At 42.9% G+C, this 15,720-nt stretch overlaps 1 protein-coding gene across 3 annotated transcripts; it reads right to left on the reverse strand.

The window, feature by feature from the left end:
* Nucleotides 1-828: 828 nt before the first annotated feature.
* Nucleotides 829-11,076, reverse strand: LOC127363160 (methyltransferase-like protein 27). 3 transcript variants are annotated; one of them, XM_051399719.1, is made up of 6 exons: nt 10,973-11,042; nt 6,192-6,329; nt 5,600-5,728; nt 5,169-5,304; nt 4,422-4,514; nt 829-3,045 (listed from the first exon to the last, which is right to left on the reverse strand). In XM_051399719.1, the coding sequence occupies exons 2-6, from the start codon at nt 6,306-6,308 to the stop codon at nt 2,807-2,809; spliced, it is 714 nt and encodes a 237-aa protein (XP_051255679.1). In that variant the 5' UTR covers nt 6,309-6,329; nt 10,973-11,042; the 3' UTR covers nt 829-2,806. The 3 variants fall into 3 exon arrangements, with proteins under 3 accessions (XP_051255679.1, XP_051255680.1, XP_051255678.1); XM_051399720.1 differs by lacking the exon at nt 10,973-11,042 and adding an exon at nt 6,904-6,986; XM_051399718.1 differs by lacking the exons at nt 829-3,045; nt 4,422-4,514; nt 5,169-5,304; nt 5,600-5,728; nt 6,192-6,329 and adding exons at nt 7,890-8,419; nt 8,879-8,971; nt 9,156-9,291; nt 9,980-10,108; nt 10,383-10,535 and having other exon boundaries at nt 10,973-11,076.
* Nucleotides 11,077-15,720: the final 4,644 nt, after the last annotated feature.

Genomic DNA, 15,720 nt, shown 5'->3' on the forward strand with positions numbered 1-15,720 from the left:
TCTCTGCCAACAGTAATTAGTTACACTACTGGTTATATTACTTTTCTGCTGCTCCACACAACATTGGTAACTGTGTCCCTTTTCCCCAAAACTGAGACTGACAACGATTCAAATCCAGTTTAGTTTGTTAAAATCAAAGTAATGGAGTATTTCCAGAACCTCATTTTCCAAAGTTTCCTCCACGGGATGTGATTGGATTGTTTTTCAGATCAGGAGGAGAAAACAAAAGTAATGTATCCTATTAGTCTTATTGGGCGGTAACTTTAATATTATTACTGACTGTAGCACGTTGCTACTACCGAAGGTTCACTCAGCACACGGACCACAACAGAGATTAATAAGGAGGACAACTTTATTACTACTGTCAGCCCCACACACTACTGACACAGCTTAGCTCACTTCAATAGTCCATCATGGTTTCCTTCGCTTGTCTCTTGTGTGTGTGTGTGTGTGTGTGTGTGTGTGTGTGTGTGTGTGTGTGTGTGTGTGTGTGTGTGTGTGTGTGTGTGTGTGTGTGTGTGTGTGTGTGTGTGTGTGTGTGTGGGGGGGGGGCCCCAGGTCCAGCCCACTACTGCAACATAAAGGGTAGAGTGATTATCCAATGAGTAGCAGCTGAGATACTCAACTCACCTGGTGCTGCTCTCACAAGCCTTCCCCACACCTCTCTCTCCTGCAGCTGAGTGCAAACCACACCCACCTCCACACTGACATTTCTTAATAATTACTTACACTACTAGTTACTGGGAAAGGTAATAATATTACTAGTAATGATTACTGCCCAACACTGGTTATAGCACGTCGCAATAACACTGTTCAAGACAGGCTAAGTCTTCTGAAAGTTACCTTTAATGTCCCTGAGGGGAAATCTGACTTACAGACAGTTACAGTTACAGTTACAGTTACAACATATGATAATAAATCCTCTGCATACAGTAGAACATGGGGCTTCTTTTTCCCATACACATACAACAGCCAGGGTGTTATGGTTTGGATTTTAGTTAAATTAATTCCAGTTTTATGTTGAAAGACTTCCTTATGTATCTTGAGTAACTTCACTTCCTGCCTTTGTCTCTTTTCTCTGCCCGGCCCTGATTAGTTTCACCTATGTCTAGTTATCTTTCCCTCACTAGTGTGTTTTGTCTTTGTGTTCCCTTGTTTCAATGTTTGTCCATGTGTGAAGCTTTCCAGCCTTTTCTTTGTGTTTCCCAGTGTGTCCCACTGCTGTTGGACTTTCAGGGTTTGGCTTCACGTTTGAAGAGCTGTTGAAGAGCTGTCACGTTGTTCATATTTATGCATGTTGATGGTTGTTTAAAAGTAAAACATCAGAACTCCTGAAAAGCTACTGTAACACAGTCAGATTGTTAACGGCTGCACTGTGCAGTCTCTTTAAGGTCTCCAATATGAGCAGGACTTTTTATTCTATTGAATTTCATTGGCTGTAGTGTAAAAGCACTTTGAGTGGTCGGATACGGAGCCCCTAAAGGGACATGGGGAAAAATGTAAAAAATGAAACGTATCTCGTGCTCACGAGAAAGTATCGTGTGAGCACAAGATACAGGCGCAGCCTTAAGCCAGACACAGGGCTAATTTTAATATTCAAATGAGCCATGTGTTGATTAGCACCCGCTCATGCAGTTGCTTTCACCAGGCTGTCAATCAAGTGTCGGTTGTTGGTTGTACAAATGTGGACTTTTATTGTTGTTGGCTTAAGGCTGCGCCTGTCTCTAGTGATACGGATCTTGTGCTCACGAGATACTTTCTTGTGAGCACGAGAAATGTTTCATTTTTTTTTTTTTTCTCCCATGTCCCTTTAGGGGCTCCGTAGTTGGAAGACTAGAAAGGAGCTATAAAAATACAGTCCATTTACCATTTACCATGGGTCTAACAAACCATCTGGTTTGGAAATTGAGTCCAGGGTCTTCAAGCTCAATTTTCTCTCAAGAAAGCTCTTGTGTGAGTAATAAGCCCAAGGCAAGGAGGTGAGAATGGAATGGTTGAAGATGGAGTATGTAAGAGAGTCTGTAGCTGTTGGTCAGGATCCAACAGAGGGCTTCTGAAGAGAGTCAAAGATCTTGGGACTGCTTCTGCAGCCAAAGGTAAGTCACACCAGCAAACCCTGACAAAGTGCAAGAGGACCGAATGTTCTGGTAATGTCTGCTTTATAAAGCCAAGCTCTGTGGTCTGACAGACAGATGAGGGTGATGTTGAGAGACGTGTTGGATAAAGACAGGTCTATTATTAGCCTCTTTTTTTCCAGAGTATTCTTGGGCTGATGTGAAAGTCCAGCATTCATTGATTTCTGTTATCCTGATCCTGGCTGTAGAACCCAAATACAGACTCAGACTCAGGAGAAGGTAATAAAATGCTTAATTGGAGTTAAGTGAATAAAGTACAAAGAAACAGATGACTCTTAATCTAAAATAAAAACTACAGGGAACAGAAACTACTGTACGGCTGTAACTTAAACCAAGAAGTCAGCAAACCCATGTAACTTGGAAGATAGCTCAGCATTCAAACTAAAAGGAAGCTTACATAATAAAACTGAACTCAAACTCACACAGTGGCTCCCATGAGTGAAACTTTGACAGACTGCCTGAGCCCCAAAATATTCAGTTTACAATCAGATCAGAGACGAAGAAAAGCAGCAAATGATCATATTGGAGAAGCTTTGAGCAGCAAACCAGGTAAAAGATGGCTGGTGTTTACACACACAATGAATTTACAGAATGTATGACAGACTTTATTTGTAACTGAATATTTAGGATTTTCTCTTCTGTTATGTACTGAATATGATTAATAATTGAGCTTAATGGATGGATCTCTTGTACAGATAAACACTCCCTCTGATGTATCGCTCCTCCTGCATGTCTTTGGCTCTCTCTGCACTCAGATGTGGGTCCTCCATGTATCTGTCTGTCTGTTTGATTCCTACTGGACTCCACAGTCCCTCCTCCTCCATCAGCTGCAGCTCTCTCTCCAGATCCTTCTTGTATTGGTTTGCTGGTGTTCCTGAGTGTTCACCTCTCGCCATGCAGACCAAACCTCCTGCAGACAACAGGCAGTTTATTCAGTTACAGTTAGTAAGACACTGGAGGCAGCAGGAGATCAGGGTGTCACAGAGGAACAGAACAACACAAATCCCAACTCTGACAACCTCTAAGGGCTCCAAGAGCTAAAAGATTGGTGGAGTCTGACTGGTCACCCTGGTGCCCCCCCCCTACTTGAGCCAGAAGATGACAGGTAGGTGGCTTGTTAGTATTATGGATGGATTACTGAACTACTGAGTACAGGCCCAGAGCCCCTGGACCAGATCCTCTGTAAAACCAATCAAAAGGACCAGAGAAAGATTCAAAACCACTAAAAACATGGAAAATGACTTCAAAGACACTCAAAGCAACTAAAGAACTAAAAATGACAAAAATAATGGAAAATAACCACAAAGAGACACAGGGCTCTATCTTGCACTCAGCGCAATTGACTTTGTACACTGGCGCTTGTATAATTCCTATTTTGCACTCGACGCTCATTGGAATTTTCCCTCCACCGACACACGTCCTTAAATTAGGGAATGAACTTGCGCTCCGGGGGGCGGTTCAGCGAAAAGAGGAGGCATGTTCCGGCGCAAACGTTCCCTGGTGCTATTTTGCTGTTTCAGAAAACAATTCCGCAACAGACCAGGAAAAACCTAGTCTAAAGTCAGTGGCGCTTATTCAGATGCTATTTTAAGGGCGCAGACTTGAGGGGATGCAGCAGCAACATCGCCACCCGGTCAGGACGGCATTAATACTTTGCCACATCCCGGACAGCATGTCAGACCCGGTTTGCTGCAGGAACGGGTGGTCCTCCGGCGTGTAGTGGGTCTGGATCCTCTGCACCTTGGTGTTTGCGCTGCTCCCTCCTCAGCTGGCCCTTGCGCACTGCTCGGCCCGTGCGCACTACTCCCGAGGCCAGGGTCTTCTTCCTGCGGAAGCTGCGTTACATTGTTTTTATTTATTGTATGGCTGTGTTACATTTATTTCATGTCAATAATGTCGCTTCTCGGTCTTTTACGGCCCGGACGAGAACGTCGGTCTCCTCGGCTGTGAACCGCTCCTGGCGTGCGCCTGGCCAATCCGCCGTTATAATAGCAATCCGCCATGGAGCAAGTGTGCCTGCTTTTAAAGGGAATGTGAGATGACGCTCTGACTGGTTTATTGCACGTTACGCCCAAACCACACCTATGACTAATGTAGCTACTTCAGACCAACCCATTTTAGATTTGCGCCGGGCGCAAGAGTCATTTATCCCGCCGGCATAATAGCAACAAAGCTACTTGCGTTTTGCGTTTTATACTTGCGTTTCAGATCGGCAAGATAGGGCCCACAGACTGTGTTTGGTGTCTCTTTCAGTCCTTGCAGAGCTAACAGTGGTTAGCTGCTTACCTGGTTTGGCGGCGTGGCAGAGCTCCCTGACAACACCGACCGGAACAAAACCAGCATCCAGAGCGCCAACGATGATCACCACATCAAATGTATCTGAGACCAGGAGAAGAGGAGGAAGAAGAGCCAGATTCAGTTTCCAGGAATCATACTTTTAACTGATATAGATAGTTTTTGTTGTTTTACTAGGATCAGATGTGACACTGCTCTGTGGTTTTAACCCTCATTATACCTCGACTAAGACTAACAATATGGGATGTTTCTCAGGAAAAAAATAAAGACCAAAAAGAACAGAAGAAAGGCTTCAAACAGCCTCGTGCTAACGTCAGTGTTTACTAAGTTTAGTTTTATCTGCACTAAATTAAAACAGATTGCAGCTCACAAACTAGTTCTGACCAATCAGCAACCTCTGTGGCTGCAAATGAATCCACCACTGAACTAACAATACCTGTTCCTCTAATGAACTGAACTTCACAACAGCTCTTCACAGACCTCTGGGGGTTGTCACAGAGTCCACAGTTTTAATTTGACAGTCTATGGGTGCAGCCTGGTTTAGTGAATCACTAGTGTAAACCAGTTAGTTAGTGAGAACTGTGGAAGAACTTTATGTTCAGACAGAAGGATTTTGAAGAGCTGCTGGAGCTCTGTAATTAAAGATCAGACAGTCCTAAGGAACAGAAAGTTTTGGGAAAAATTCAAAAAATCACCATATTTAGTCATTAGCAGTGTGTGAGTGTGAGTGTAGAGTACCAGTCTGTGCAGGCAGTGGTTGTGTTCCCAGTAAAGCCAGTCTGAGGTCCTGATAGAGGCCGGTCTTAGCAGCCTGTTCCAGCATGCCTTTACTGCCGTCCACTCCCACAAAGTGCCTGAAGCCCAGTTCAACCATCTATACACACAAGGAGAAGAAACCAACAGTGACATTTTTAAAGTCCACATGAACCAGGAAGCAGAGAGCTGTTTTCTTCCTCATATTTACATGTTTACTGTAAAAACAGTCAGTTGGGGAGGGGCTTCAATTTCCGTTCTGTCCCCTTTGTTAAGCAGCTGTAGCGGTCCTAGTAGCTGACTCTGCTGGACTGGGAGTTCCCAGTGAACAGTGAACAAGTACTGATGTGGATTGTTTGCTTGTTGTTGTGTCTTTGTAGTTGAGTTTCGACTTCAAATGGAAGTTTTTGGCTCACCAGTTTGGCAACCATCCCAGATCCACAAGCAACGTCCAGAACCTGAACCTCTTCACGATTCCCAGAGAAGTGCGAATTCAGGAAATCTACCCCCAGCTCTGATGCTCTGTAGTTAATGATCTTAACATCCTGTTGATGTAAAGTGCACAAATTCTTAAAATTATCACTTTTAGGAATGTCAGTGTGAATAAGAGTTGAATTCAATACATGTACTGAACACTGGGATGTCCCATGCATCACTGCATGCTGCTTAAAGGTTTAATTACTATTTAATCAGTGGCTGTTGTTCTTAGTGCTGAACCTGGGTACGAGGGAGGAAGAACAAAGTGTTATTATATGCAGATGACACTTTTAGATATCGATAACCGAGCAGATTCAGTTTCAAACATCGTGTGTACTGACATTTTTCAGAAACATATCCAGATTCACAGTGTGTTATTCTGAGAGATAAATTGATACAGAACCAGGGTGAATCCAAACTGACCTGATTTCAGTGGCTCCTTTAAAGCCGACAGGGAATTTGTGTTTGATACTCAACAGACAGATGTTTTGTGGTGTTTCCTCTAAGGAGGATGAGTTTGTCTCTACTGACCTGTTCGTACGTCTGTGCCCAGCTGTCGTAGAACTTTGCCGTCTGCTGTGAATCGAAGCCTTTGCAGGACAGAATGACGGACTTCACTCCCTCCACAGTTCTGCTGCAGACTGACATGATGAGGAGACAACTACAAACCTGCCGAAGGGGAGACAATTTACATCTTCTGTTTGTCCTCTGGTCAACAAATGTCACCCATGTGGAGACCAACCCAACCGAGAATGTATCTGCTAACAAGTATTATGTGTGTATCACAGCCTGATTTATCTTCTTCCTCTGTGCCATACAGCTCAACTATTGGGCAGATAAAGGACGTCACTGAGGGGCTGTGAGCCGAGCTGCTGCTAACGTTAGCTCAGCTTGTTTCTCTAATAACTTTAAATCCAGACGTCCGATGACTAAAATCCTTCATCCGGTTCAAAATCAAGAGTTAAAAAGCTCCAAGATCTAAACAGTGGATGGTAAACATGTGGTTTCAGACTGGATAAACAGTCATTTATCAATGAAAGCCGTCTGTTGTTCTGCGTTTCCAGATTCTGCAGTGTGTGTGTGTGTGTCTCTGTCACAGTAAACTGAATATCTGAACATAACAAGACCTGAGAAACTGAAATTGATTTTCATTCATCAAAACAAATGTTGGCACATTAATAAATGACAGCCCTTATAAAAGTAGAGTCTGACTGATGAAGGAGTGAAAGCGGTTTGTGCTCACCTGTGTGAATGTTTCCAGGTAGAGAAGCAGATGTGAGTGTGAGAGCAGTGACGATAGAATCAGGGGGAATACAGGTGAGCAGGTCGGTGCTGACTGACAGGTTTATTCTGCTCAGACAGGTCCGTTAACCTTTGAAAAAGGCATTTGTCAGTGCTGTAGGGGGTTTATGGCTTACAGGTATGAACTGAGTGTTTTGGTGAGAGGGAGGGGCAGGCGTACACCCACTTCTGTTCAGTGGAAGAAATCACTGTTCAAATTACATTTCAAAAAGAGAAGACTGATAGCCAATTCATTGATTTAGTCTCACTGACTCGTGTACAGTGACCGTATATTTCACACACACAATCCACATTATCAAGTTCATCATGAACAAAAATGTATTCAACTACTAATCAGACACACAAACACACACATACTAACTAACAACACAAACAACAAATGAATGTGCAATACAACCACAAATAATTTTAAAAAATGGGAGGAACCGATCTGAAGGTTAGAACTGCCATTAGGGGTCACCAGAGCTTCACAGGGGGGTCGTGTGGCCTTGATTTTAGGAGGTGTAAGAGAACTTAAAATATATAAACGGTAGGCTACATCTCAATATTTGAGTATAATGACAATAAAGATCATTCATTCGTCTTTTACCCTGACTCCCTATTATAATCAGAAATATAATAATCAGTGTAATTGGTTATTTGACATTAAAGTGAATCTGAACCCATGTGCTAAGGATTTCTTGAGCATTGAGTGGTCGTGTTTACATTTACATGAGGAGTTAACCTTGGTTTGGAGCATTAAAGACAGGTTGGCAGATAATGAACAGTGTAAAGACCCCCCTTTCATTGATTTCAAGGGGAATCCCAGACATTAATAAAAACCACAGAGATATCCAATCTGCTCTCTCATGGGCATGGGTTTGTTCATTAAAATGTAATAGTTCCTACTCTACATGTATCATCCCAGTCAAAGAAATCAATAAAATACATTTTTAAATGACTTATTCAAATCACTTGTTTTATTTGACAGTTCAAGATCCCCAAAATATTCAGCTTACAATCAGATCAGAGACAAAGAAAAGCAGCAAATGATCATTTTGGAGAAGCTTTGAGCAGCAAACCAGGTAAAAGGAAGAATTAAAAAGTAAAGGTCTGTTCTCTCTACCGCTGGCGTTTACACACACAATGAATTTACAGAATGTATGACAGACTTTATTTGTAACTGAATATTTAGGATTTTCTCTTTTGTTATGTACTGAATATGATTAATAATTGATCTTAATGGATGGATCTCTTGTACAGATAAACACTCCCTCTGATGTATCGCTCCTCCTGCATGTCTTTGGCTCTCTCTGCACTCAGATGTGGGTCCTCCATGTATCTGTCTGTCTGTTTGATTCCTACTGGACTCCACAGTCCCTCCTCCTCCATCAGCTGCAGCTCTCTCTCCAGATCCTTCTTGTATTGGTTTGCTGGTGTTCCTGAGTGTTCACCTCTCGCCATGCAGACCAAACCTCCTGCAGACAACAGGCAGTTTATTCAGTTACAGTTAGTAAGACACTAGAGGCAGCAGGAGATCAGGGTGTCACAGAGGAACAGAACAACACAAATCCCAACTCTGACAACTTCTAAGGGCTCCAAGAGCTAAAAGATTGGTGGAGTCTGACTGGTCACCCTGGTGCCCCCCCTACTGGAGCCAGAAGATGACAGGTAGGTGGCTTGTTAGTATCATGGATGGATTACTGAACTACTGAGTACAGGCCCAGACCCCCTGGACCAGATCCTCTGTAAAACCAATCAAAAGGACCAGAGAAAAATTCAAAACCACTAAAAACATGGAAAATGACTTCAAAGACACTCAAAGCAACTAAAGAACTAAAAATGACAAAAATAATGGAAAACAACCACAAAGAGACACAGACTGTGTTTGGTGTCTCTTTCAGTCCTTGCAGAGCTAACAGTGGTTAGCTGCTTACCTGGTTTGGCGGCGTGGCAGAGCTCCCTGACAACACCGACCGGAACAAAACCAGCATCCAGAGCGCCAACGATGATCACCACATCAAATGTATCTGAGACCAGGAGAAGAGGAGGAAGAAGAGCCAGATTCAGTTTCCAGGAATCATATTAACAAATCAACATGTTTACAGCCTTTTGGATCCCTACAGCTAATTTTCCCATTCATGACAACTGTATGGGGGCTTATACAACTCACCCCTTCAAATCATATTAATTCAGAGTGTGAGTGTAGAGTACCAGTCTGTGCAGGCAGTGGTTGTGTTCCCAGTAAGGCCAGTCTGAGGTCCTGATAGAGGCCGGTCTTAGCAGCTTGTTCCAGCATGCTTTTACTGCCGTCCACTCCCACAAAGTGCCTGAAGCCCAGTTCAAGCATCTGTACACACAAGGAGAAGAAACCAACAGTGACACTGAATCACAGGATGAATCAGACTTTATTTCACTGATCCATAATATTCTGAATCATTTCCTCTACAGTCAGCACACTACAGTAAACCTTATACACTGAATGAATTACAGAGGATTTTAAAACTGGTCTAATCGTGGTGGATGTTAAACATTTGCTGTTTTGTGGTTGTCTGCCAGAAGCTGTCACACATTGACTGTTGATCCAGTGTGAAGCCACATTGTTACCATCCACTGTTTAGATCTTGGTGCTTTTTAACTCTAGATTTGAACCGGATGAAGGATTTTAGTCATCGGACGTCTGGATCTTAAGTTATCAGAGAAACAAGCTGAGCTAACGTTAGCAGCAGCTCGGCTCGCAGCCCCTCCGGGACGTCCTTTGTCTGTCCAACAGCGTGGGAGAAGCAGTGATTGTTAAGGTGGAACTGCTTTATTCAGTGTGTTTAAGGTGGAACTGCTTTATTCAGTGTGTTTAGTGGTTTTAATCAGCGGGTCTGTTTGTGTTGGAGAGGAGGAGACCTCTGTGGATCATTGGGCTCCCGGTAGAAACCTCCTGAACAACTCCCATGATCCCACACTGCTTCACCATATTGTCAAACTTCGTCCCCCCTAATGTCAGCTGACATATTGTACATATTGTACATATTGGACATTCTCACCTCTTTAGCAACCCATCCAGACCCACAGGCGACGTCCAGAACCAGAGCTTGTTCAGGATTACCAGTGAAGTGGTCAGACAGGTGGTTTACTGCCAGGTCTGGTGCTCTGTAGCTCATCAGAGAGTGATCCTGTTTTAGAAAATGTGTTAGTTTGTCAAACCCGATACTGTACCTGCAGCACTGTTAATGGCCTCATATGGAGGCATCAGTATTAAACTGACTGTTTCGTAATCTGGCCGTCTTGGTAGAGCAAATCTAAAATACCAAAGTTAAGAAAAGCACAAAGTACAATATTCCCCTCTGAACCAGACAGGAGCTGAAAGAGGCTAAAAGGCTCCACAGAGCTGCACAGATGGATAAAGATTAACCAACATCAAACCTGAATAGAAACTTAAAAACGGACCTTTTCATAGTTTTCTGCCCAGCTGTCGTAGAACTGAACTCGCTCTTTTGCATCTGGACTTTTACAGGACTGAAACGCGACCCTGGCATCGTCCACACTTCTGCAGGAGTCTGCCATGATGACTTCAGCCTTGCCGGAGGTAGGAGACAGACCCTGGACGCATTTACATGAGAGTTTATTCTCAGACAGTGAGACAGTGACAGCAGTCGAGAATATTGCAGCAAATTAAAAGATGAAGTGTCTTCACAGGAGCTCTGACTAAAGACCAACATCAACTGTTATTTTCAACATGCTTTTACTTCTGCGGTTCCTTCAGGAGCCCTGAAATAGACATTTCTATTTTGTCCAATGGAAATGGACAAAACTGGATAAACAGTCATTTATCAATGAAAGCCGTCTGTTGTTCTGCGTTTCCAGATTCTGCAGTGTGTGTGTCTCTGTCACAGTAAACTGAATATCTGAACATAACAAGACCTGAGAAACTGAAATTGATTTTCATTCATCAAAACAAATGTTGGCACATTAATAAATGACAGCCCTTATAAAAGAAGAGTCTGACTGATGAAGGTGTGAAAGCGGGTTGTGCTCACCTGTGTGAATGTTTCCAGGTAGAGAAGCAGATGTGAGTGTGAGAGCAGTGACGATAGAAGCAGGGGGAGTACAGGTGAGCAGGTCGGTGCTGATTGGCTGCTTCAATCTGTTCAGACCGGTTAAATTTTAGAAAGACATTAAATGCGGGCATGAGCTTGTGAAAAGGACTGCCTTTGTTCACTTACGAAACATTGCAAAAATCAGACCCCTCCTGTCACACAACAATCAGTAATACTGAGGCTCCACCAGGATCAATAAGAACCTGCGAGACGAGAAAGCACAAGAACTCCGGGGAAGAAGTGAAGTTAGTAACATGCATTAATGGAACATGAATGAGTGCAGAAAGAGAGAGGAAGAGAGGAGCTCAGTGCACCATGGGAAATCCCCCCATTGTCTAGGCCTATAGCAGCATAACTAAGGGATGGTTCAGGACTCACCTGATCCAGCCCTAACTATAAGACCCCCAATGCCAATATTACTGATATTATTTTTAGTATTCAATCAAGCACATTTCGTACAGTTCAAAGTGCTTCACAAACTACGATAATAAGACAGAATGGAGTAAATATTAAATAAGGTAGATTTAAAATTTACAATGCAATGATAAAATGACTTATTAATTAATTAAATACAGGTAAAATGACAGTATTTAATAAAAGCTACCCTAAAAACAAATGCAAGAAAGAAAAGTATATTTAAAATAATTAAAAATTTACAAAAGGAAATAATATAAAATAAATTAGTAAAGAATTACAAAAACTAGAAACTAGAAACCATTTTTTATAAAAAGCCAGGCTGAAGAGGAAGGTTTTGAGTTTGAGTCTGCTCTCAGATCCTCCGGCAGGTTGTTCCAGCAGCTCGGAGCGTGTAACTAAAGGCTGCCCCTCCAAAGGTTTTCCTTCTGCACTTTGTAACTACAAGCAGGCTTGTGCCCGAGGATCTGAGAGGCCGGTACATACTCTGTGAGCATGTGTAACATATACCACCAGTTCCAGTACATATACCAGTGCAAGACCATGAAGAGCTTTTTAAACAAGTCACAGAATTTTAAAATCAATGTGAAAGGGCCACCAATGTAAGGACTGTTCTCTCTTTCTGGTCGTGCTCAGCACTCTGGCTGCGGCGTTCTCAACCAGCTGCAGTTGATTTATAACTTTTTTGGGTCGACAGGAAAGGATTTCATTACAGTAGTCTTTATATAGTATCTGATAAAAAGCAGATGTAGTGACAAACAAGTCCAAGGGAATTTATTTTTGCGACCAGTTTCTCCCTCTGAGCTTCAGAAACTTTGAGTAAAATTTCAGTTTTATCCGGTTGAGCTGCAAAACGTTTTGTGCCATCCATACATTAATGTCTAAAATACACTTAAAAGGGAATCAATTGGTCCTGTGGCCACATAGAGCTGTGTCAATTCAATTCAATTCAATTCAATTCAATTTTATTTGTATAGCGCCAGTTCATAACAGAAGTTATCTCAGGACACTTTTCAAATAGAGCAGGTCTAGACCGAACTCTTTATAACATTATCAGTGTCATCAGCGTAACATCACCAGGAGGTAGCATACATAGATTAAAAGGGATTGGCCCTAAAATTGATCCCTGGGGAACCCCACAGGTTAGTCTGGAGGTTTTGGAAAGATTATTATTGTGAGCTGTGGCAACAATCTCTGTTCCAGAAAGATAAGATAAAAAACTGTTAAAACCAGTTCCTGACAGTCCATTATGATCCCTGATGGCTGTTTCAGTGCTATGGTTAGCTCTAAAACTAAAACAGTATGGGAAATAATGAAACTGATTAATTGTTGGAAACTATTCTTTCTAAAGTTTTGCTTACAAATGGAAGATTAGTCTTTAGTTACTTGGTATTGTAGATCTGGTCTGGACTGTTGGACACCTTCAGGAGGTTCACAGGTTAACTCAGTGGAAATTATTGACAATGTGTAAACTCTTCTGGCCTGTTTTTGGGTTAAGTATGTAAGAGTGGACTGTTTAGATGGCATTAACTTGGCCTCTAGCACCACTGTCAGGAATCTTGGAGTTATCTTTGATCAGGATTTGTCATTTAACTCCCACATAAAGCAGACCTCTAGGACTGCCTTCTTTCATTTACGTAATATTACAAAAATTAGACACATACTATCACAGACAGATGCAGAAAAACTAATCCATGCATTTGTTACTTCAAGGCTGGATTACTGCAACTCTTTATTATCAGGTTGCCCCAATAAGTCCATTAAAACGCTCCAATTAATTCAGAACGCTGCAGCACGAGTACTGACAGGAACTAGAAAAAGAGATCACATCTCTCCTGTACTAGCTTCTCTGCACTGGCTCCCTGTAACATGTAGAATAGAATTTAAAATCCTCCTCCTCACCTATAAAGCTCTTCATGGTCAGGCCCCTTCATATCTTAAAGAGCTCATAGTACCCTATTACCCCTCTAGAACACTACGTTCTCTGAATGCTGGGCTACTTGTGGTTCCTATAGTCTCTAAAAGTAGAACAGGAGCCAGAGCCTTCAGTTACCAAGCTCCTCTCCTGTGGAACCAGCTTCCAGTTGTGGTTCGGGAGGCAGACACCCTCACCACATTCAAGAGTAGGCTTAAGACATTCCTCTTTGATAAAGCTTATAGTTAGGGCTGGATCAGGTGAGTCCTGAACCATCCCTTAGTTATGCTGCTATAGGCCTAGACTATCGGGGGATTTCCCATGGTGCACTGAGCTCCTCTCTTCCTCTCTCTTTCTGCACTCATTCATGTCCCATTAATGCATGTTACTAACTTCACTTCTTCCCCGGAGTTCTTGTGCTTTCTCGTCTCGCAGGTTCTCATGGATCCTGGTGGAGCCTCCTGCCATGGTCCTGCTTGACTGCCATTGCCAATACTGTTGTTGCTGTGCACCTGTCTGTCTGTCTGTCTGTCTGTCTGTCTGTCTGTCTGTCTGTCTCTCTCTCTCTCTCTCTGCCTCTCTCTCTCTCTCTCTCTCTCTCTCTCTCTCACCCCAACTGGTCGAGACAGACGACCACCCACCTAGAGCCTGAGGATCTGTCCTAGGTTTCTGCCTCTTAAAAGGCAGTTTTTCCTTGTCCCCGTCGCCAAATGCTTGCTCATGGTGGTACTGTTGGGTCTCTGTAAATAATGTTAAAAGGAGTTCGGTCTAGACCTGCTCTATTTGAAAAGTGTCCTGAGATAACTTCTGTTATGAATTGGCACTATACAAATAAAATTGAATTGAATTCAATTGAATTGTCATTTGCAGGATGAGCTCCACTACACCACTGAAGCCACCTGGACGACACTTCATGAAGCACGCACAGAGATATAGTCTGTTTACTGAAACATCATTTATTTATCTGCACACTCTGGTTGACTTCACAACAAAAAATAAAAATAAATAAAATATAAATTCAAATAGAGCACTTCTGTTATGATGTGGCGCTAAACAAATAAAACTGATATTTTAGTCAAAGCTTCTGAAGCTCAGAGAGAGAAACTGGTCGTAAAAATAAATTCGCTTGGACGCACCCCGAGCAAACAAATGAGAAATCTTGGTGTTATCTTCGACTCTGACCTTAACTTTGAGGCTCAAGTGGGGTTGTCACTAAATCTGCTTTTTATCAGACACTATATATGGAGCCGACCAGCAGGACCCACCTGGACCCACCTGGACCCACCTGAAGGTCGGCGTGTTGAAGTTGGAGAACGGTGTAAATTTGAACCCAGTAAAAGAACATTATTAAAACAGAGAAATGGAAAAAAGTATCAAAACCAAGATGCAGATCAGAAATCATAATGCTGAAAACACTGAGCTGAAACAGAGAAACAATAGAAGAATGAAAGACTGAAAGGATAAATTAGAGGAGAGACTTCCTGTTGAACATTATGATCGATCAGCTGTTTGAGGATAAATCCTCTTTATGTACATATAAGTACATTTCCTGTTTATTATCTAACACTGTGGTGACGCAGCACGGGGGGCGGGGCCTCCACTCCCGCGAGGACCACTCCAGTGAAGAGGAGGATGATGAAGAGATGTCTCACTCTGCTCACATTTCTCGGATCAAAAGGAGAGACTGCAGTTTCATCTGAGAATAAAGTTCATCTGACTGTGACCATCCACCTCCATTATCTGTTGGGTATAATACAATAATATAATAATATAATATAATATAATATAATATTATATAGCCTACTACTCAGCCTCCCTGGGAAAGTTTACTCTAAGGTGCTGGAAAGGAGGGTCCGGACGACTGTCGAACCTCTGATTGAAGAAGAACAGTGCGGGTTCCGTCCTGGTCGTGGAACAACAGACCAACTCTTTACTCTCTAAGGTGTCCAGGAAGGGGCCTGGGAGTATGCCCATCCGGTCTACATGTGCTTTGTGGATTTGGAGAAGGCATATGACCGGGTTCTCCAGGATATCCTGTGGGAAGTGCTGTGGGAGTATGGGGTGAGGGGGTCACTTCTCAGGGCCATCCAAGCCCTGTATTTACAAAGCGAGAGTTGTGTCCGGATTCTTGGTCGTAACTCGGACTTGTTTCAGTGGGTGTTGGCCTCCGCCAGGGCTGCGCTTTGTCACCAATCCTGTTTGTGACTTTCATGGACAGGATATCGAGGCGTAGTCGTGGAGTGGAGGGGTTGCAGTTTGGTGGGCTGAGGATTGCATCGTTGCTTTTTGCGGATGATGTGGTCCTGATGGCATCATCAGCCTGTGACCTTCAGCACTCACTGGATCGGTTCGCAGCTGA

This window comes from Dicentrarchus labrax, unplaced genomic scaffold (assembly GCF_905237075.1).
Source record: "Dicentrarchus labrax unplaced genomic scaffold, dlabrax2021, whole genome shotgun sequence".
NCBI lineage: Eukaryota > Metazoa > Chordata > Actinopteri > Moronidae > Dicentrarchus > Dicentrarchus labrax.

What these genes read in the sequence shown, in the direction of transcription:
- LOC127363160 (XM_051399719.1), bottom strand. Translation starts at nt 6,308, where the DNA reads ATGTCAGTCTGCAGCAGAACTGTGGAGGGAGTGAAGTCCGTCATTCTG. An exon ending in GGGCACAGACGTACGAACAG is followed by an intron (nt 5,729 to 6,191) that starts GTCAGTAGAGAC and finishes TTACATCAACAG; the next exon opens with GATGTTAAGATCATTAACTA. An exon ending in CTGGGATGGTTGCCAAACTG is followed by an intron (nt 5,305 to 5,599) that starts GTGAGCCAAAAA and finishes TTGTGTGTATAG; the next exon opens with ATGGTTGAACTGGGCTTCAG.